At 40.3% G+C, this 23,334-nt stretch overlaps 3 protein-coding genes across 3 annotated transcripts; 2 read left to right on the top strand and 1 right to left on the bottom strand.

The window, feature by feature from the left end:
• The first annotated feature begins 42 nt into the window (after positions 1-42).
• rnf121 (ring finger protein 121) lies at positions 43-8,984 on the top strand. The gene is made up of 9 exons (XM_033650563.2): positions 43-188; positions 2,579-2,616; positions 3,127-3,268; positions 3,613-3,767; positions 3,897-4,004; positions 6,204-6,324; positions 6,413-6,546; positions 7,748-7,849; positions 8,445-8,984. Exons 1-9 carry the CDS (start codon positions 111-113, stop codon positions 8,563-8,565), a joined length of 999 nt encoding a protein of 332 aa, XP_033506454.1. The 5' UTR covers positions 43-110; the 3' UTR covers positions 8,566-8,984.
• A 149-nt stretch (positions 8,985-9,133) lies between these two features.
• Positions 9,134-11,934, top strand: LOC117271971 (interleukin-1 receptor accessory protein-like). The gene is made up of 5 exons (XM_033650576.2): positions 9,134-10,575; positions 10,658-10,699; positions 10,779-10,841; positions 11,001-11,127; positions 11,241-11,934. The coding sequence occupies exons 1-5, from the start codon at positions 10,551-10,553 to the stop codon at positions 11,440-11,442; spliced, it is 459 nt and encodes a 152-aa protein (XP_033506467.1). The 5' UTR covers positions 9,134-10,550; the 3' UTR covers positions 11,443-11,934.
• A 1,076-nt stretch (positions 11,935-13,010) lies between these two features.
• Positions 13,011-22,943, bottom strand: nlrc3l1 (NLR family, CARD domain containing 3-like 1). The gene is made up of 7 exons (XM_033635950.2): positions 22,891-22,943; positions 19,986-20,261; positions 18,100-18,201; positions 17,819-17,896; positions 17,606-17,714; positions 17,257-17,497; positions 13,011-15,283 (listed from the first exon to the last, which is right to left on the bottom strand). Exons 2-7 carry the CDS (start codon positions 20,162-20,164, stop codon positions 13,710-13,712), a joined length of 2,283 nt encoding a protein of 760 aa, XP_033491841.1. The 5' UTR covers positions 20,165-20,261; positions 22,891-22,943; the 3' UTR covers positions 13,011-13,709.
• Between the last annotated feature and the right edge of the window lie 391 nt (positions 22,944-23,334).

Genomic DNA, 23,334 nt, shown 5'->3' with positions numbered 1-23,334 from the left:
TTTATCTGAGTTTTATTTTGAAGGGGGGAAAAACAACAACACCGGATGTGACCCTCTTAGGTTTGCTGCTAATGCTAATGGACCCGGAAAGGTAAAGCAGCACTCCGAAGATGGCCGGGGTGTTTGAGGTGGAGGTTGATGGTGTAGAGCACGACCATGGGCTGGAGCATCACGATGAACCGCACCAGGTGAGGGTGGTGGGCCACGGTGAGGTGTTGTGACAGATTAAATAGATGGAGGTTAAATTATAAAGTGGTTCCAGCTGCCTACTCGGAGCTCTGTGCTAGCTAGCTGCTAATCATGGGTGTAGCCTAAGCGGCTAGCTGCTGTTAAGCGATGTTACCAACCACAGGTATGGATTGTGGATAAAAATGCATCGTCCATTGTTCCTAAGTGATTGCGCTTGGTTTGATGAAACAGCAGCGTAAGGGTGAAACGCCATGAGAGCATTTTGTTAGCTATGCTAAGCCAGTTAGCCGACTAACGTTCAAATCATATAGGTGCTTTCATTTGGTCAAAGTAACCCAGATGCTGGTTGTTTTTTAAATAATGCCTTTTAGTTTATTTGTCACACCTGTATGTTCACTGTTAAGTTAAAAAGATTAACTCTACAAATAAAGCTGATGTGGCTGCTCGGGTCAAAGGTCACGAACGCCTTTGCTGTACCAAGAGGTGTGTCTGTTGAGCTAAGGGAAGCAACCAGACCACTTCCTGTGTTATTTCAATCCTCTAGTCAAACCAAAGCTAAATGTCAAACTGACACACAGTGTGCAGCAGACACCACAGAGTGAACTAAAAGCTATTACAGCTGGCCATGTGTAGGTGTAGTTACCAAATGTGCAGCGGAGGCAGAATTGCTGCGTGACTGGCATCACAATAGGCTGGCAAAAACACACAAGACCCTCGTGTTTGGTTCACTGATGATTTAAGTATGTGTGTTGTTTGAATTGAAATCTGTGCCTGAGGGACTTTATGTGCCCTTGTGACCTGTTTTACCTGTCTCATGTGTAATGAGATGAGAGAGCATGCAGGTACTCAAAAATGTATTAATCTGCAGTCCACATACATGTCAGCAGCATGGATTTGTGTCTAATCCTGACGCTGTTTTCAAACATCAGTTCAAATGTGCAAAAGGGCAAATGATTACTCAGTCAGGATAATGAGGTGTACTTAGCAGGATGACGATGATGAGTAAGACATGGGTGTTAGCCCTTAGCTCGATACTTGATAGTGCCACCACTGCCAGCCTTCATTCATCTGCCTTATTTGGCAGATAGGAAGTAGGCTCAGGCGGTATCTATTTTGTCATACCTTTCTGACCGTTCACTGGGGTAAACGGTATACGACAGTATTTGTATTTAAGAGGGAAAAAAATAACTCAGCCACTGATTATAGATGTCACTGTTATGTATGTCACTGTCTAGCCCACAGTAATGTGTTTCTAATATGCAGTTAACCCACTAAGACAGGTGTTGCTGGGTTTAAAATACTCATGGCTGATAAATTACTGAATAGCTTGGAAATAAGCAGCCTTCCTGCTGGAGGACCTGATGACACTTGTTGCCACGGTGGATTCTGAAACAACAGTGGGCTGAATGGAGATACTGTGTTGGATAAAATCGCGTGGCTAATAAACTGCTTTTGTTGTTGGAAGAAGTCATTTCAGAATAAAGTTATTTGTAGAAATACTACTGAACGGGAGCAGAGACATTTTTTCATTTTTACTAGTCTTGTAACATAATCCCCACAACTCACAGTTGCCATCTTTCTTAGCTCAGCTGCCTGATCCAATAGCAGAGACTGACCGAATACTGAATGAATACATTGCCACAATAAAGCATCTCTATCAGTTTAATAGAAAGTAGAAGCATCTGCATTTTGAACATGATTTAAAATCATACCTTTGGGATTTATGAATATCTTGATATACAGTAATACATTTATACTGCCCAAGCCTAACAGGAAGCTCTAATAATAAGAGAACATCTCATCAGTTCTTGCTGCCAGCTGTTAACTTCAGTCATGGTTAAGTAGCTAAACAAGCTCAACAACTTGGGTGGAACTGTAGCTGCTTAATGCACTTTGCACATTTTAATAGCTTTACTCTTGTTCCAGGTCCATTAGCATACATTTCTGTTTTGTTACCATATCAACCAGCTTTGACACACCTGCATTCTCTTCATCTTACTGCACAACCTAAATACAATGCCTTAATTCAAATTATTATTTTAGCAACTCTGTAATTGGTATGCAATGTATGATGTGGGGTTTAAATTCAGCTGTGTGAGGTGATGCTTTTATCAGTTATGGCTTTTTTTAAATGGTATTTCTTTATATCTACAAATTATTACATAATATGGGTCAGAATGGCAAATGTTTATTAGTCCTTTGTTAAAATGATGTTTACACAGTGCACTCTGCTAAGGCACACTATCATAGCATTCCCTAATTATAGTTTTGAAGTGTGTTCTCTTTCCTCAAAATGGCTAAGATGTGATGTTATCATCAGTTTGTTCAGCTGCTTATTTGAAACAGTGTCAGAAATAATAGTTATTGTTTTGTCTTCTCTTTTCTTTAGTTTGATGTGTCCAAGCTCTCACCAGAGGAGAAGTGGAGGTTAGTATCTTTGCCACATCTTTAATGGATAGTGTATTTATTTCTGTACCTTATATGATATGATTATTTTCAATCTGAATGCATTTATGTAATATCATGGATGTATCAACAGTTTAAAATAAAGTTTTTGCACTTAAGGGTGCAGAGTTACACTTACCAGCATTTTTATTCATTAATTCACAAGGTTTTCAGTAAAGAATATAACTTTATACATCCTAACCGAGATCTTTTATCAGACTTTTTTTGGACAGGGAGTTCCTTACACTTAGAACTGGCTAATGAAAAACAAATCAGATAATAATGTCAGCTGTTAGGTTGGCCAGTCTCGATATACAGTAACATTTCATGATTTCTGGATATTGAAGTTCATGCTTCTAACACTTCACCAACGTCAACGTGTAGAGCTGCACAGTGCAAATTTAAGGGCACGCCTCATTGTTATGAAATAACATATTTTGTGACTCCTAGCTGCATAACATTAGTTGAGTATGTTCTTCCTTTTTTCCACAGAGTGGAGCATGCAAGAATGCATGCCAAACACAAAGGTCATGAGGCCATGCACGCAGAGATGGTGCTGATCCTCATAGTCACCCTTGTCGTCGCCCAGCTAGTCCTTGTGCAGTGGAAACAGAGACATCCAAAGTCATACAATGTAAGACATAAAAGACATGAGCAACATGTTTGAAGCTCTGTATGTAACACTTGGAATTACCATCATGTGAAAACACATAATTAAAATAATTTGTGTTATTCGGATACAGATATATTTGATCCCTGAGCTAGAGGTGTGTGTCTGTATTTGTGATGGACAAGAATGGTATTAGAGAACACTACTTTTATTTTCTGTCCACGTGGCAGCACATGACTACATCAGTATTTGTTTCCTCAAATAAGAATAAATATGGTACTTTCTTTCTTACCCAATACTGTCCAGATATGACCTGTTGTTGGTAGTGTACATGCATCTTCTAACACGTATGCTCTGCTGTCTTGCAGCTGGTGACTCTGTTCCAGATGTGGGTAGTTCCTCTCTACTTTACTACCAAACTGCACTGGTGGAGGTTCCTGATCACGTGGTTTATCTTCTCGGTCATCACAGCGTACATCTCCTACCGTGCCACTCGCAAGCCACTGGCCTGCACCACACCCAGGTATTATCATCATTTACATGTCATCAGATTCTATAAATGAAGAAATCTGCCCTTCCAGTATAGCAGGTTGAACTGCCCATGACATATCCTGACGTACTCTAACATATGCCTTCTCTTTGGCTACCATAGGTTGGTGTATAAGTGGTTCCTCCTTCTCTACAAGATCAGCTATGCCACAGGAATAGTTGGCTACAGTGTCGTCATGTTTACACTTTTTGGTATAAATCTAATATTCAGGTATGTATTGCCAGTTCCACATCATTTCAGCAATGCCAAATTAACCATATCTAAAATTTAAAAAGGATTTTGGCTTACACTATTGAAAATAAAATCCTTCAAACTGCAGGCTGCTGTTGACAGGAGTAGTCATCTTTTCAAGCTTGCCATTTTAGGATGTATGAAGCTCTGTTCCTTCCTGGTCTCTGTCTCACATGTAGCACTTTGCTGCCACTAGATGATGTTGTTTTGCCTTTTTAAATACCCTCTTTTGATCATCACTGCTCCTGCAACATCCACAGTCTGAGTCCCTAAATGCTTGACACTTCAGCTTTTTCTTAATTTGATGCCTTTTATAATCTGACTCTGTGGTTGGATGTTTGTCTTCTTTGTTTCCCCTCAAACTTTATTTATTAGGTTGTCAGGTAACATCAGTATACCAAGTTTCAAATATGGATTTTAGTGATTACAAAACTGAGGATCAAAGAAAGAAAAGAAACAGAACACCTTAAGGAGAAAGTAAAAACAAACAGAATTGGTCACTAATGACGACTAAGAAATTATGTAGTTATGTGGCAACTGTGAAAGTAAACATATACACACACTTGCACATATGAGGAGTATTCAACGATAAAACACAAAGTGAATGATTTCAATAGATTAGGCAGGTACACTGAAAATAGGTTGTCAGAGTTTGTCAGTCTGGGATGGTAGTTAAGGTCAGTTTGTCATAAAACGAGCGGACAATCCACTCAGTACACGTCATGTTTTTCCACACTAACGAGGTAGAGGATGTCTATTATCCAAGAGTGATGGGAAGGTGGAGCAGGGGATTTCCACTTGACAAGAATCAAGCGTCCAGCCAAGAGAGTCACAAAAGCTATAAAGTTCTTCATATAATTTTATGTTGCAGGCATAAATGTGACAAAGGCAGTGATTGCAGATGGTTCGAGGGTTGCTTGTCTTTTTAAGCACTGAAGCACCACTTGAATACAGCACCTACTAGTATTATAGAATGCATCAGGAAAAAGAGCAAATAACACTCAGTGACTGCTTCTTCATGGTGCTTACATAATCTGTGGCTGACAACAGGTGTATGTAGTTAAAGATAAACTCTGGTTGAATGAGAAGTAAACATCATGTGATAAGTTTCTGCACACATTTCCACTGCGAGGGCATTAGCAGTGACATACTAACACGCGTAGTTATCACAGAAACTTCCCTTTACGCAAGAAAACAACTAATGTCTCCTCACTCTGTTCCTGATGGTCAGAGAAATGAGAGTATTTATATTTTCTGCCTCAGACACAGTCACCAGAAGGAAGTGAAAGTTGCTCCTTTTAGCTGAATTTAAAACAAGCCTATGGTAGTTCATGGTCTGTTATTCATGAAAGCGTCTGAACGAACAAAGAGCTGTTTTTACAGGTTATTATGCAGCAATTTAATGATTATGCAGTCATTCATTTCTTCACAAAGAACCTTAACAAGATCTGTTATAGTTACATTAGTTTAGCAAGGCTGCGCCATAATGCACCTTCTAATTAGTTAAAACTTTCCAGACATCACTCACTACATGTAAATGAGGTCATATGATTCTACAGTATATTGACAGTTATCAGACTAAATTAACTGAAGATGCTACATGTGTGTAATTATTCAGTTTTAAAAATAAAACAGGGACTTCTTTTATTTATAATCATCTTAGTTGATGTTGCCGTGTGCTGTGAGATTATCAGCTCCTCTTAAAGAACTGCTGACCACCCCCAAAATAGACTAACAAGAAGGTACCTTAAATGTTTCCTACTATCCTTCGTGAATGAAACAATTTTCCACTTCCCACCTAGAAATGCCACCTCACATAATACTTCCTTGCATTTGAGAAAGAACGTTTGGTCATTTCTTGGAACAGCTAGTTGTCAGAACATCATCAAAAGTTTTTTATCCAATATGGGAAACGGCATTTTGGTTTGCGTATGTGTGAATATGTGTGTGTGTGTGTGTGTGTGAATATGTGTGTGTGTGTGTGTGTGTGTAAATGAGCATGACATCAGCATACTACAATTTAAGCACATTAATGTTGTCTTCCAAAACATGTAAATTTAGCTGTACATTGAAAATACAGACATATAAAACAGACGTATCTGTTTTTATGGAATAAATAAATGTTAATGTTGAACACCAGCTGAGCGGTGACTCCCATACAGTGCCTTCTGTGTCCAGGATAAAGCCGGAGGATGCAATGGACTTTGGCGTTTCACTATTATTCTACGGTCTGTACTACGGGGTCCTGGGAAGGGACTTTGCAGAGATGTGTGCAGACTTCATGGCTTCAACCGTTGGTGTAAGTGGCCAGATTGTAGACACTGAATATTTCTGTGAAGGTAGCGACTGTAAGCTAAAATATCATTTTAACGCTTTTATTTTTTTAGTATTACAGTGCGTCCGGCATGCCAACCAAGCACCTCTCCGACAATATCTGTGCTGTGTGCGGCCAGCCCATCCTCGTAGATGTCAGCGAGGAGGGGATCATCGAGAACACGTACAGACTATCATGCAACCATGTGTATCCTTTTTTTGTGAGATATATTTTCACGCTGCTATCTTTATCTCAGTGAAAGAGAAGTTGAGTTGCTCAATAGAGTTTTTCATGCCTGTAAAAGGTGTCGTCATGGGTTTGTGTTGGAACTGTATTGTGCACACAGTTGGCGGCATAAAGGGGAATTACTAGAGTTAATTTGACCTTTATGCCAGATTGATGTTATGACAGTCTGTTTATCTGAAATTGTATTACTTCCCCCATAGCTATCATAAGCTCCTTGTCCACTGTAAACAAACTGTAAACATGCAACCGTTTACAGATTAGTACAGAGAAGTGCATGCTGTGAGTTATAATTATAGAGGTCCAGTGTGTGGCATTTAGGGACACATATTGGCAGGAATGGTATATGATGTTTTAACCTTTTTCATTAGTGTTTAATATCCTGAAAATAAGAATCATTGTGTTTTTGTTACTTCAGAATGAGCAGTTTACATCTACATATAGAGCGGGATCTCTTCAACAGAGTCCACCATGTTGTTCTACAGAAGCCCAAAGTGGACAAAACAAAAATTCTGACTTTCAATAGGGCCATTTGCATTTTCCTGTTTTTGCTAGGGCTACACAATAAATCTAAATGTTATCAAAATCGCAATGTGGCCAAGTGAAATATCTAAATCACAGGAGCTGCAATTTCTTGATAAAGATAAAATTTGTCACAACATACCATTATAAATGAAGCATTGTGGTGTTACAGAGATGCCCTGGCCTACAAATCATATTTCAGACGTAAGGGAACATGTTTGTTTGGTATAGACCCAGCCAAAATCACATCATCATCATTTTAAGATTTTTTTCAGTGCCAATAAATTGCATAAATTACAATTACCAATGAAATCGCAGCTCAACAACAGTATCAATAAAACAATATCTATAACTTTTTTTGCTTTGCATACTGTGCAAGTTTTTGCATCAGCCATGGTAGTTCTCCTACACACTTTGCACATGGAGAGGTTTCAGTTCTGCAACCTCACTGCTAAATGCCACCAAATCCTACACACTGGACCTTCAAAGTAATAAAGGAAGTCATTTTATGTCCTTATAAGGTACTAACATGATTGTTTCTAAAACTGTTATTTTTGCATGTATTAATGTTGATTAACCAGTTTGATGCACTATGGCTGAAAATGCCAAAAAAAAAAGCCAAATGCCTTAACTCCACGTCCAGATTCCATGAGTTCTGCATAAGAGGATGGTGTATCGTCGGGAAGAAGCAGATGTGCCCGTACTGCAAGGAGAAGGTGGATCTGAAGAGGATGTTCAGTAACCCGTATCCTTTTCATTCTGCGCACATGTGAGCTTGACCTGGTGTTTTTTTTTGTGCTGCATTATTTCCCTGTTTGTTTTTGAATATCTTAATTTTACCTTAGTTAATTGTTCTAATTTTACCATAGTGTGCCCTCAGAGATGGTATAGAAGGTAAGTGAAAACAAGGTTTAGACCTAAAATGGGCATTTTCACAGATGACATCCAGCCAATGTTCAGGAACCCCAATCATGCCAAGTCAGAGGAGGAAAATGTCCTCCTTGTAACAGAGGGGGAAGTTTGATAGTAAAGTTTAGGTGAATTTTCCAGGTGGCTCATAGCAGGCTTTTTGGAACGACATTTGAAACATTTATAGGTTGTATAACAAGTTCCTGTTCCTTTCTGTGGCCAAGAGTTTTCACTTCAGACATCTGTGTCAATTGTGCAACTGTCTAAAACAAATAATGCCCTTTACACGAACTGAAAGTTAGTTCTACCTCCTGCTGGTCATGTGCCAACAGTCGTATGTGTTGAGGCTTTATATTAGAATCACTTGTTCCCCTTTTTCTTTATCATGTTTGATTGCTGCTGAAAGTTTTTTTCTTTAACCACTTCTTTAGCTGGGAGAGGCCACACGTCATGTATGGACAACTTTTAGACTGGCTTCGGTACTTGGTGGCCTGGCAGCCTGTCATTATTGGATTTGTGCAAGGCATCAACTACGTCCTGGGTCTGGAGTGACCTGCGACTCTCAGAAAATGGACATACACGCCATACGGGGAAGATATGCACTGGCTCAAAAGACTGAGGGCCTAACATTGAACTAAAACACCAATAAAAAGTGTCTATACTTTTTGTATATATTTATAGGCACATATTACCTGTATTTTACAGTTTATTTGAATTTTATTGGTAATCTGAATTTGGATGTCTGTGTCAATTTCCCAGGATTTGCTTCACACAGCATTACACCTTGATAATTGGTTTGTGCATCTTTTGGCCTAGTAAAGCGGTTCTAAAAATCACTAGAGAGGTGCTTTTTACTAATTTATGTCTTAAGTGTTTGTTAATTCTTTAGTTAAAGGACTGTGCTGGAGTTTTTCATCCTCATGTCTGATGGCTATCACACATGAGTAATAAAGGTTGAATGGAAATCAAAATTAGTAATTGCTCCCTGTGCCTCCAAAACACACACACACACACAGACACACAGACACACACACACACACACACACACAGTCTCCACAGACTTCCTCTGGCATCAGTTTGCTGCTGCATCATTTAAGGAATCACCCATATAGCTGTTTGACGCTGCCAGTCGTGTCATGTGACGGGAGGCTTCCTCATAGTGTGAAAAAGTGTTAAGCGCACTAAAACAGAGGATTCCTCTTCCAGTAGTTGTTAAGATGGAACTGGGTATTACAGGATTTTAAAATGTCCTTGCTGTCATCATGGATACTCATCCATACCAACGGGGCAAAAACAGTCATGTTTACTTTGAACTTTACCCCTTGTACGATATCTTTCGTCACAAAGTCTTTATGATTTAAAGAGGAGGAATGTCACTGTCTACCAAACAAGGTCTCTAAATGCATTTAGCCATACTGATAGGTTTGTTTCGGCTGTGCCAGGTGTTATCTTTGAAACTACTTTTTACCTACGGAAGAGTCGCCATGAAACTATTGACAGTGTTCTGAGGATTATTCTGAGTTTCTAAAGTGACACATTGCTGGATTCTATGCACTACTATTAAAATTTAACTCCACTGTATTGAATTGGCAAAAGAAATCTCAGAGGTGCATATCACAAAGCTTGGCCAAATGAAACCCAAACTATCGGTATGACTAATAAATAAGAGAGAAAAGGTTTTGGTCATATTTGGTGCTGTTGGGACAAGTTTGCATCAAGGGCTTTCTGCCAGAAAGGGTTTTCTTGGTCAGGGTTAAGGGAAACAAATGTGGTTTGGGGTTAAAATGAACAGATCTCTGGCCGAAAGCCTTCTAAGTAAACTTCTCCTCTGTGCATATTTGGTTAACTGTTCTGAAATTGGAGCGGCCCAGGAAGCACAAACCAAAGCTACGATTTGAGTTAGTAACTTGGATAAAACCGTTAATTCAAACTGAATTTGATCAGAAGAGGAGAGAATGATGATTCAGTCAATGTGAGTGCTGATGTCTTATTTTATGTGATCTGTTCAATCCAAGGACCCTTTACATGTGTATTTTCTAGTCATACGTTGCTGGAAGATGGTTGGTTATTGGAGGTACTGGTCACAGTAAATGGCTCATAATGTCAGCTATCTTTTACTTGGACCTCTCTCTCTCCAAACCCACACAGCGAAGGGACCGTGTACAACAAGGCTAACATGATCAATCTGTTTTTTTGTCAATGTTTTGATCAAGATCAGTTAATAAATGTCACATGGTTTAGATTGTGTGCAGATGTATTTATCCACGCATCCTTGAGGTTTATTTTGCCAACATTTAAAACATTGACCACTGGGTGACATATATTGGGACGATTGGTATCACGAGATAGAGAGTGGTAAATTAGTCAGCAGTTTTGGTTTACGTAACCAGTGTGTGTGTTGACAAGTTAGTGAGGAAATCCCCACGTACGGCATGTCCAAGTATGAAGTGGGCGTAGGGAAGTGAATTACAGTTGTGTATATATAGTAATCCCAAACAGGCAGTCAACAGCAAAGAGGTCTCACTGGAGGAATCAAAATGAGCCTGTCGTCCGTGATCAAAGGTAGTAATGCTTTGTGATACCAACATCTGTCAGTTTCTTACTGTATTATGGCACTGGTTGTGACTGTGTTGTATCTCTGCAGCTTTCGGATCTCTGTGTCTGCTGGTTGTGGATGGATTTCCAGGTACGGTATAATTTGTGGGCAACACATTTTTTATTTTCATGTAATTTTATTTTTGTGCTAACCTAAATTTCTCCTTTAGTTTCTGAAGGTGAATCTCCAAAGATCATTGGGCCAGAACACGTCAAAATAAGAGCTCAGCCAGGTAACACTTGTGCACATAAATGACCAACAAGTGTTTTTACAGCTTACAGAATCTGTTACTGGGTATTTTTATAATGAAGCTATTTGGAAGGGTTCCTGTATATGTGTTGGAGCTATGTCATATTGTGTATGATGGGTCTGGATGTGTCCTGGCTTACAGGTGATCAGCTGTTTCTTCACTGTGAAGCGACTGCAAACTGTGAAGATGTGACACTCATCTATTGGCTCGTCAATGACTCCTTCCCTGAAGACACCCCCAGCAATAGCAGAATAGTAGAATTAGAGGAGTGAGTATTATGAGTTTTCACTTCAATGGAAATAACCTTGACAGAGCAAGAAAAAAAAGACAAAATGAAGGATTCTGAAACAAGCCCGTGACTAACGCAGTACTTTGTTTCAGATCATCTCTAGACGATGGTGCGATCCTACAGAGGAGTTTGCTGTTGAAGAAAGTCACGCCAGAGGACCTCAAATCCACCTTCACCTGTGTCGTGTCAAACGCTACTGGAATGACTCAGAAGAATGTAACGTTAACAGCAGCAGTTACTAACGACTGTCATGGAGGAAAAAAGAGGCAGGTTAACGCTCTGAGACATGTTTGACTTGCAAACAACTTTCACAAGAGCCAACTGTATCTGTGAATGTACTATTCTGTGCCATATTGTTGGTTTGAGAAAACTCTGCAGAAGAAACGTACAAAACTTGGGGTGCATTTGGTTCCACAATAGTGGATCTCTTTCCTATGATGGGTTCCAATCAGTGAGACAAGCTGTGTTAAAATGTAAGAAGCCACTCCTTTTGATCCTTTGGGAGGGAAAACTAGAGTACATTACTGTCCTCTCCTGGTAAAGATTTCATGCATTTTGAGAACCACCATGTTTATCCAAGAAACACAACGTCCAGAGGCAACACTTGTGGAACTGCATGCACCCTAAATTACTGCCATTTAGATGACTCTACTACACAAAGCTAATATTTACTGACTGCAGAATATATATAGAATATTGTAACAGTTAATTGCTGAGCTATGTGCTATGATTGTGCATCATTTCAGTGTCTGTGTTCGTTGGCAATAAATACACATGGTTTGCTAAGAGAGTTTTCCTCTATTCATTTTAATCCAAACCACATTTTTTTCCTAACCTTACCCAGAAATTGCTTTCTGGTAAATTTCTCTCAGCAGCCAATAAGGCATCTTGAAAGTGTATATTCTTGGAGCATATGAAAATATACTCATAATGAGACAAAGTCAAATCAGTCAATTCATCCACAAACTCCTCTGGGGTTTGAGGTTTATTATTAGTGTTGCCACCTTTTTCCAATGGGTATCACTGTCAGTACTATCATAACCTGTATAACAACACTTACATGTGTGACTGGTGGGTGATTACTGAGATTTAAGGGCAAATGCTTTTTAGCTATGTAAAATGAACAAGTACAGAAACTGCAGCTCTTCAATGTGATTACTGTTTTACAAACCAAAACATTAAAGGATAACTTTGGTATTTTTCAACCTGGGCTCTATTTCCCCATGTTTATCTGTGCGTATGATTCATAGGTACAACTCGTTTTAAAATTGGTTCAGTATTGAGGGAGGCGGATGCAGCCGGCAGCCGCGAAACGAGCTAAAACGGTAACGGGGGCAAATGCGTCCCGTATAAGTTTATGCATTAAAAGTGCTTTTTTTTGCCACTGACCGGTTCAGTATATATTTGCTGAAACTGTATATTCACACAGCAATAAATGAGACACAGAGCTGAGGAGTCTTTAACACAGATGTCAATCACTGCTCGTGAACTGCCGTCAAACTGTCAAACTAGGCAGCGCTCACAAATGTAAGTCAAGATTGTGTCACTGCATTGCCTATTTCTCAAATGTTTACAGAATTATATGTTAGCGTACTGTTAAGCTTAAAATAAGAAAGTTGCTGCAGCCAGTGGGTGGTGCTTGGTACATGGAGCTTGGGATGACTGTTTCTAACATGGCAGCTGGTTTACACAATGTCTTACTCCCGAGGCAATGCAGTAATCAGCGCTGTCTAGTTTGACCGCACAAGCAGTCACTGACAGCTGCGTTAGGACTCATCAGCTCTGATTGGTTATTTTAGGTGCGCCGTGGTAGTTTCTATCAAATGCTACTGGAAGCAGCACAAAGACGAGGTGGGACATGATTTTCTTTCAGACTGTCTGCCTGATTTACTTCTTTCAGAGTATAGTGACAGTTCAAGCAAAGTTATTGTCATAAAAGTTACCAACTGTAGCTTAAATGCAAGCAGCCAACAAACAATAATTTGTGATCAGCAACACTTAAAAGTACAAAATAATTCAGTTCTAACATATTTTCAGTTCTGCCATAAAATTTTGGTTTAGAGCAACCATCATAATGCTTATGATATTGTGTTAAAAACGCAGTGCAAAGAAATATTAGGCATTTTAAGAAGCATGTCATGACATATCAAGCATGAGCTGGCACCACAGGAAATAATTAATAATGTCCATCAAAAACATTTGATTGTATGGAAACGGAAAAAAAATAAACTCCCAAAATAAGGCCACGTAATATCTTTCAGCTTCTTTAAATCTATATAAACACTCATCAACTCACACCAAACCTGAAAGGATTCTGTTTTCACATCACTGGTACATCAGTATACTGCTGAACTTCAGAAGTTATTATGTTTTTAATTGTTCTAAAGCTCCATTAGTGCACATGTTGATTGATCGGGAGAGAAACCTGTTCCTCCACATCTGGAACAGTTTTCCTCCCATCAGAATTCAGCAGAAGCCTTGACAATTATTTTGCATCAAAATGATTAAGCGCAGTGATCACTGTTTAAAAGAGTCGGATCCACTGATGCTGCCTCTGAGGCTCACACACCCAGCTCGTCCAGGCAGCACTGCAAGTTGCTATTTCTGCCAGGATACTCATTTTCTCTAATCCTCTTCCGGATGAGAGCAGCAGCATCTTCAATGAATGTTGACCACTTTACAGAAGATGTGCAGAATGGCTGGAGAAGCTCCAGGTTGGTCTTAAGAGCCATGCCAAACAGGAAACGCAGGAAGATGTCCAGTTTGCCGTCCTCATACGGCAAGCTTCTGTCCACAGCGCTCTTGTACAGCTCCATCACTTTGTGTGCCTTGAATATTCCCCTGACCTTGTCTTTCAGTTGGTGCTCAAAAATGTTCTTCCCCTGATTTGTGAAGGTGAGAAACACATAAAGGGCAGCCAGGTACTCCTGCATGGTGGGGTGAATAAAGCTGATGACTTTATCCTGATAGAAAACCATTGTCTTTGTGATGTATTGCATGCACAGACCGCTCTTGATCACTGTCTCCGTGTCATCCACTCCGTGCTCTTGCCACTTAGGCTTCTTGAGCTTGAACTGGCCTTGTTCCAGCATGTTGAAGGCCAACTTTCCAACTTTCATGAGGAAGTCTCTCTCTTTATCTGGGCTACAATATCGAGCTCTAAATGTGTGATGCTGACGTGTGAGTGCAAGCAGCAACTTTGTGTACATGTAGGTGATGCTCCTTGGCACTTCAGCCCCTGTTCCCTGTTCTTTAAATATGTGCTGGTGCTCATCAGCCACCAGTGAGCAAAACAAGGGCAGGTGGCACATGATGCGGAGGGTTTTGGAGGAGTTGATATACGCAATAACTCGAGCTGCTTGATTTGGGTCCTTAAATCTCTTCCTGAAGTACTCCTCCCTTTCAGAGTCACGGAAACCACGCACTTCTATCTGATCACGAGGTGTATCCCAAGGGATGCAGCGCTTTACTGGCGGCCGGGAGAAGAACACAAATAGGGCACGGTAGAGCAGCCTACTTCTGAGGAGGTTGACCACGAGGATGTTCAGGGTGGTGGCCTCTTTGTGGTCCCCGACAAGCGTAGTGTTTTGAAAGTCAAGCGGGCCATTGTACTCATCGAGACCGTCAAAGATAAACATTAGCTTGCAGTCGTCGCTTCTATAATCCTGTTCCGTCAGTTTTTTTGTTTCTGGGTAGAGTGTTTGAATTATATCCACGAGGGACACCTCAGAATCCTCAAACTTTTTGAGTTCTCTGAACGGCAAAGGAAACAAGAAGGACACATGTTGGTGGGAACGCTCTTCAACCCAATCAAGGATTAACTTTCTGATTGCCATAGACTTCCCTGACCCCGCCGCTCCTGTGACCAGCAATAACTTTAAGCTTGATTGCTCGAGCCTTTCAGCGCTCAAGATATCCCCAGTAGAAAGCAGCTTCCCTTCCTTGTGGTTGGTGTCCAGCTTTTCTATGGTCAGGACCTCATGTTCAAGATTTGGGCCATTATTGGATGTTGAGGTTATGTGGAGATTAGTAAAGATATCATCAAGAGGCCTTTTCTCTCCCTGCATGGCCCAGTCCTCATACACTTTGCCATACATCCTCTTCAGAGTCTCCTTTAGCTCGTGACGTACTTCATCTGAAAAAAAGGAAAATGCAAATGTAAATGATTCTCTCATTTCCTTCAAAACTTGGTGGCCTTTATTTAAAGTGCACTTTGACCAACATCTCCTTTGCCTTGTGAATACATACTATCCCTATCTTTTGTTGAGAATACATAAACAACCCTTCACAGAAAATCATGTTTTTACAGCACTATTTTTTTCCATTTTCAAAGACTTCACTCAAAGCTAGAAATTAAGTTTTAAACATAATGTTTTATTGAACATAAACAAATGATGTGATCAATGTGTGATGGGTTACTTAAAACACTCTTTTCATGCATAACTGTATAAAATCCATAAAACAAGTGAATGGAATGAATTAAGAGAGCTGTGCTGCTTATACTACTATAATGAACCACTTCCTCATGCTACAAGAAGTTTCAATTCAGATAATCAAGGGGGAGAGCGTCAGCGTAACCATAGAAACTCACTACAACTGAACTCCCACTTCTGCAGCATGTAGCATCCTCCTGCCTGCCCCACACCTGCCTGCACAAGGCTCAATAGAAGAGGGAGAAACCCTGCTGCACTTGCCTGTTATCAGACAGAACTGTCGACTCATTACAAAAAGGAGTACAAATTATGAAGTAAGGAAAAGTCTTCATTAAAATAGAAACATCTGAAAGTGGCACGTAGGAAAAGCTGAATTTCTAATTCTGAGCAATTTTGTTATAATGACGTTAGTCTGAGTGGGCGGAAGTTCGCTGCATAGATCAGCCTCTCATTGGGCAGAACGAGCCACCCACTGAAGTCCCGCCCTACCACCTCCGGTTGTGTAGCAGTTTTCAACACGTCCTTTACTAACTTTTGCGGTGCTTGATCTTGCGGGGATGTAGCCATTTTTCTGCCATGGTTCGCGTCCTGTAGGTGATATTTTTGTGGGCGGGTTACACCAAAACCTGTTTCCCCCCGGCAATATTTTTGCAAGCGCACCGTTGCTGTGTCACCGCCCAGAACGATTGTGATTGGTTGAAAGAAATACAAGCAGCCGGGTTTTTTTTTTCCTCCAATCTTAAAGTGAGAGTCGGCCCAGCCAGACCTTTCTTTTCTTGAGAAAGGTCTGGTGAGCGAGACTATAATGACATGAACAAAATTTCAGTCAAACTATATATGATGCAGTTTATTTGCACTTTTTAAGGACTTTTTAAGCCTTTTGTTAAAAATGAGCTACTTTCAAGGGATATTTAAGCACCCTGTTTTGACCTTGTTACATGTCCCTATGTTTTTTTGTCCCTTTTCGTTTTTTTTTATATGCTACAACATATATCATGAGCAAAATAAGCAGTCAAGCCCTGGCTGAGCATTTCTGCCTTGGAACTGCAGTGTATCGATGAAAGTCACAAAACCATGGATTGTGACTTCCAAAATCTGTTATGTCACACACCACAAAAGTCATCTTGTCAACTGAGGGGTATCGGAGGAGAAGGAGGTGTACCTCTGCATTGGTATTTAGTAATTCAAGTTTAATTTTCACAATTGGGAAAAAGGTTTACACATGGCTGTTAGATCATGTAGACAACAAAGGCTCATGTTAACTAGTGCCGATTACAAGCAGAAGTTTGTGTGTTTAATGAGGAGAGTCAAAGGTGAGCAGGTACACTCAAACTGTCGGCAAACAGCTGAGGGGCAGGACTCATTTGCATATCTGCGCATACAAAATGAGCCAAAGGTATAGAGTTATATCTAAGCTATTTAAGGTGTGAAGGGATGTTTTTCATCATTTTTTAAATCAATGCCCACAAAAGAACTTTAAAGAAACACACACGCCACAAACGCGGTCTCCTATTACTTAAATTCATCAAGAATTTTCTCAATTTTTGGATTCTTCGTTCACCGTAGGCCTATGAGAACTCTGACACAAGTTGAGTAATTAATATAGCGATGGTCATTTGGGGTCAACGTTTTTTTAACAGTGATAACAAGTTAATAAATATGGAAGCATACTCACTTCTGATGCACAAAGTCTGGAGAAAATCAATGATATTATTTCGCTCCATTTCCTCAAGAAGGGTTCTGGTGATCTGCAAAGACACCTCCAGGTCATAACACTCAAGTAACCGGTCCACAAGGTCCACCATGTCCATGCCTTGGGGAGGAGTGTTGAATGACTGTGGGTAACGCTTCCACAGCATCATCTTGAATCTCTTAAAGTCTGCTTCAGTCAGCTTCCCAAGGGTTGCACAAATAGCCTGATTCCAGAGAAAGGATAAAATTCAGTGTTCTCATTTTCAACAAGAGAATATTTTCTACACCATTTCTTTAAAAGAGATGAAGACAAAAGGGAAACACAGACTAACCTTAAAAGTGAAAGCCACTGTCAGTGAGGGATGCCTGATCGCATTTGGGTCTTGGATTAACTCGGGTGTGCCAGAAGGCTCTGAGACTGCATCATCGTTGCTTTTAACCCTGGTGAGGCCACAGTGGAGAGATTTAAGCATATATTAGTGTCAGTTTAGTATGTAATCACACACACTAACATGCAAGTGCCATGACTTGGGTTTATATCTTACCTGGGGATTCTTTTTTCACAGTCATCACTGTCAAAGGAGTAGCAGCTTGAGTATGAATCTGCTCTGTCCAGCTGGACCCTAAAACATGATGACAAGAGGGTCTGAATTACATTCAGTGTAACCACAACATGTCATTACAGTTTTCCAATGACAGTAACAACAAGATATGGTATACTGAAAGGTACATGCTACGAGCACAGCTGCTTCATGGGTTTACTGGAATGAATACATCAATTTATAGACTGATATAAGCTTTGCTGAATACTCTGTCTTGTTTGTACCTCGTAGAGGATCCATCGTCAACATCCATGGTGCTTAAGTTCTCCTCACTTGTCATTGTATTGTAGCTCAGAGCTGGAGCAGAGGCCTGGTCCACATAATGCCTGAAAAAGTGACAGTTTTTTAATTGCTTACTTGCCACATAACAAGTAATCACATGCTTCCATAGTGCAAGCCAGATACGCAGCCAATTTTACCCTTAGTGCTCTTTCTCAAGCAGCACCAAGGCTGTCAGTGTACACGGTATTTGAACTGGGGACTACAAAGACTTAGGACAAGCATGGACTTATTATTTTTTTCCTTTTCTTGGCTTTGTATTGATTCTGCAGACACTTAACATGTATCTTTTGTGAGGTATGTGGTGACAAGAACACTTAGGCTTTAGTAATGACAGATCTTATCTTTCTGTGAAAATTGGTGAGGTAACTGTTAACATACAGCAACAGATACAGACAGAGACAGGTACACAACACCCCCTCAAACCTGGTACATGAACTGTTGTTATAAGATATTTAGATAACTCAATAAACCTACTTCTGTTTAATTCTTTTATTTTTGTGCATGCTTCATGTTTTTCAAAACCACATCAAAGGGAAAAAGACAACCATCAAACACAGGTAGAGAAGCAGGATTTAACATGATACATTCATCTTATTAAATCCAGGTATATTACACCCCATTACCCATATTTTTAACTCATGGTGAATGGTAATGCAACATAAAAGCGGACCAGATGTACATATATATATAGTGTGTCTTCCTCATGAGACCCTGGAGTTTGAGGATTCTGCAGATCCCCTCTGTCTCAGTCTCACTGATCCCCTGATTCTTCATGATCTGTTAATTGTGCCGGGTCTAAAAGATTGCTTTCACTTGCCTCTGCGGCAGCTGCTCCTCTCATCCATTGATCTGATCAACTCTGATCGGATCAACTGATTAATTATCCACCCTGCAACTCAAACTCAACAAACTGCTGCTGGGGAAAAAAAAGACCTCATGAGGCGCTGCATTCACAGTGCTGCAAAAACATCAGAATTTAGACAGTCGTCAGGTACCGCCTAGTCTCGCTACCAGACAAGCAGAGATCTCCGCCTTCTGATGGTCTGGGGACACTCCTTTCTAAAGTGTGTTTAACACACCGGAGAAAACGACTGGCAACAAAGCAACGGCTCTTGCATTTTTTAAAAGGACACGCCCTCCCGGGAATGTGCGCTCCCCCTTTTCTCATCCGCAAGGAAACAACCACACAGAGAGCTTGAAAATGGATGCCGAGAGATTTAACTCCGTTTTATCAAACGTGTGCTCAGTCCACAAGATTGTGGAAATGAAGGACTTACAGCGACTTGAGCCATTTTGTACCGCTGCACGTGTTTCTAGTCGGACTATGTTTACGAGCACAAGAGTTCAGCGAGCCACCAAAGGACCGCCCTGCGGATTTACTATTGGTTCTGCAATTTGGTTTACATTGGTTTTTTTAAATTCTGAAATTGTATCCGCCCATCTAAACACAAAATCATGGAGAAAGTCATCAGTCTTTAGTTAAGCAAAGCGTCTGAAGACTGACTTGTGAGTCTAGGTACCGCCACACAAAGATTCTAATTCTGTGGGAAACACTGTACATCTGTCCATTTTGACTGTTTTCTTACTTTATGACAAATTGACAAATTAAACTTTAAACTTGCATTTAAACGTCAGGGAAAATCCCAAGAAAGTAATATTTACTTTGTACTCTACCACCTTTAGAAAGCAAATGAAAGGACAGGGCTAGTTGTTGTTTTTCAACTTCAGATATATTGTCAGTCTTCTCCATAAAAATACTACCCAGAGTAATTACCCTACAGTGAGAGAGAGAGGACCCCTGGGGCTTGTAAATGAAAAATGTCAGTACCAGTGGCTGGTATCCATTGGACTCGGTCCCAGGTCCAGAGAAGGTCTTCTCTCTGGGATGTAGTAGAGCTCGTCAACTTCACCATCAGGCACACTCTGTGCTCTACCAGATACTGCATCCCCAATGGAAGAGCTGCCTGATGGCGTGGCTATCGCCTCCAATTCACTGTCATCCATCATGTCATAGAAAGGGTCAGCCCAACACTAACATGATGAGCTCATTCAGTGAGAAATTTCTTTCTCCAGGGAGGGTCTCAGGACAGTAACTTGTCTGTACCTGCAGAAAAACAAACATGGGTAAAATATAACATGTCAGTTAATAAATTCTTCATCAGGGTGTAAAAGAAACTTTACACCAAACCAGATTTTCAGGTTTCTTCTGTTGGAGCTTATTCAGCCTGTGACTGCACTACATTATGATACTGCACATTTACAAATGCTTATTGCACAGATGTAATGGTAGACACAGAACAGAAAATTTAACTAATTTAAAAAAGCACAACAGAATTATCATTTAACCTTTCACAGATCTACAGTAGTGTAAAAGTCTTACTCTAGGATGCAGATGTTTGTGTCTGTTTGTTACTGTTATAAACTTGCTGAATGATAATTTTATAATGTGACAGTGCTGTTTTCATCTAACGTGCTGTTGTATGAGATTCTGAGCCCATTTTGAGGAAAAGAAGTCTGTGTTTAGCATTTTGCACACTTAAACTGTGTGTTGCTGCTCTGTTGTGAAAACTGAGCCAAATCAATTGTAAAGCTGACAACACATGAACTGTAAGACACAACCACCTGTGTTTCAAAAGGAACACACATGCATGTGGGAAAGGGAAAAACTCCTCATATTTAATTTGGGACCCCTCTGAGGGCCCCAGCACCCAGTTTGGAAACCACAATAATCTAAGTTTAGGTCTGAAGTTTTTTCCCTCCAGATTACACAGCTGATCTTTTTTTCCTTCCTCATATTAACCTGCTTCTGGCCCACTCTGGAGATTCACCATCATATCCGTCATGTATTAAATAGTCAAAAACTGAGGCTGCATATCTCTCAGCCTGACTGACGGACATACCAAAGGAAACAAAGGTAGCAACTTTTGTTTGCAACTGTGACATATCCTCGTTTTGACATTTATTGGTATTCCAGCTCCACTCTTCCGCTGTTGTGCCGTGAAAAGCACATGAGCGTGGTGCACAGAGAGCCAGTGAGAGCTACACACTACAATAAGGCTAAAAACAGAGTTCAAATGACGTTTTTCCAAACAACATTTTATGTCGGGGCTTCAGGACACTTGGATCACTACGGACGAGCAGTATGGAGATATTTTGTGGATTCAATTATGTGTTTTTGGACGTTTGAATCTGGGGCGCCGTCAGCCTCCATTGGGTGGAGTTGTGTTGCTACCTCCTCTCCCCTTGGATCTCCGCAAGTGATGTGAGGACTCTAAAACTTCACCTGAGCCTCCCTCGGCATATGGGTGAGTAGATAATGGCTGAATTTTCATTTTTGGGTGCACTATCCCTTTAAACTGTGTGTGTGTGTGTGTGTGTGTGTGTGTGTGTGTGTGTGTGTGTGTGTGCTTCATAACTTGTGACTAGGGCCCCTCATAATAGTGTGCACAGGAGCCCATTGTAACTACCTTTTTCATCATTTTTTCATCAGTCATCTTTTTTGCAAAAAGTGGTTTACAGTTCAGATGTGACTTACAGAGATGGAAATATGTAATAGTGAACGAACATATAAAATACAAATAAGGACAACTGAAGCTTTGCCAGGGGAGGCTTATAAGTTATTTAATTAGGTTTTTTACTGTTGAATTTACATTTATGAATGTGGAATTAACAACAGAATTAATACATTTATAATGAAGTACTTATTTTCTTTACTTTGACTTCTATAAAAGCAAAATACCACATTCTCCCACCATAAGGCAAAGTCTTTATAAATATGGTCAATGACAAATCTGCTGAAGTTTTGCCAAACTGTTCTGGTGTGTAAGCAATACCAAAAGAGGTGCAAAACAGTTTCTGGGTGGTCTTCACAAAAAGACCAGTTTGTATTGATGTGTCTCTTTTAAATTTAACCATGTAATGATTAGCAGGGTAATAATATCTGTGAATTATTCCGAACGACACTTCTTTCACCTTGTTTACTATCAGGTATCTGTGAGGAATCATCCAAACTTTTTTCCAGTCAATGTTGTTTACAAATCGGCTCCAGTAAAACACGACATTTGGAATAGATACAATTTCTTTCTGAAACAAAGCACGAATACTCTTATTATTTCGAGGAAGTTTAGAAAAACAGATTTTTCCAACAGGTGACTCAGCCACAGCGGGGAGGGAGACACCAGTGGGTGGAGGTCTGCCAGTATTTCTAAAAAGGGTTACTGAGCCTGATGGAATGGCGTCAAATACAACAGCAAATTCTCGTGGCGTAACTGAATATATATGTTATATGTTGATAGAAACTCTCTATAAGAGAAAAGTCGCCCCTCTCCGCTGAATCCCGTTGTAACTACCTTACGCCACTGAACCCAGTGACTGTGACGTTTTGGAAGAAACCAAATCTTATCTCAAACCCTGGACACCGCATTATCCACAGGTAAACACTATCCGACGAGGAAACAGACTTCGATATAACAACTACCAAATAACATAAGCGAGGTTTAATGATTGTGATTTACGTTTATAACTTTGAATTCAGGAATTAGATTAACGTTACGATGAAAGACCGCAGACTGTGTGTGACACACTGGCGCACCATGAAGGCTCAAACTGTGAACAAGGCACGTGAGTTTTACCCAGAATTATAACATTACTTTCATAATGGTCCGTAATGTAAACATAAACGCCCTAGTAAATACATAAATACATTAATGCGCCACAAATAAAGGCTAACTTACCTTCAGTTGGATACAGGAAGTCAAAGTTTCTTCTTCTGTGTCGTCCTATCGCGTGAGTGGCAAAACACTACAAGACAGACGCTGCCACCTGCAGGCCGGAAGTGTGAACAACATGCAGTCTGCTCAAAAATGAGGCAGCTTTTCTAGGGGAGGAATGAGCAGTGGTGGAAGAAGAACTAAATTAAAGTATAAACTAGTCCATAGCCATTGGTAGCTTTGTCACCTTCTACCTATGCCAGTCCTCAATGCCTATGCGCAGTTTCACATAGATTGACCACGTCAGTGAGTAGAAAAACGTGGGACAGACAGAATGACTGACTGACAGAATGACACACTGACAGTTTCTGTGATTATGTACAGCATACCATACCATGACTTAGTCATACCAAACATTAGAAACAACACCAACATTGGTCCACAGGGGGAGCCACAGCGATCTGCCGC

Source organism: Epinephelus lanceolatus, chromosome 11, assembly GCF_041903045.1.
Source record: "Epinephelus lanceolatus isolate andai-2023 chromosome 11, ASM4190304v1, whole genome shotgun sequence".
Classification (NCBI taxonomy): domain Eukaryota; kingdom Metazoa; phylum Chordata; class Actinopteri; order Perciformes; family Serranidae; genus Epinephelus; species Epinephelus lanceolatus.
Note: the sequence above shows the minus strand (reverse complement) of the source record. Positions and strands in the feature narration are given on the sequence as shown.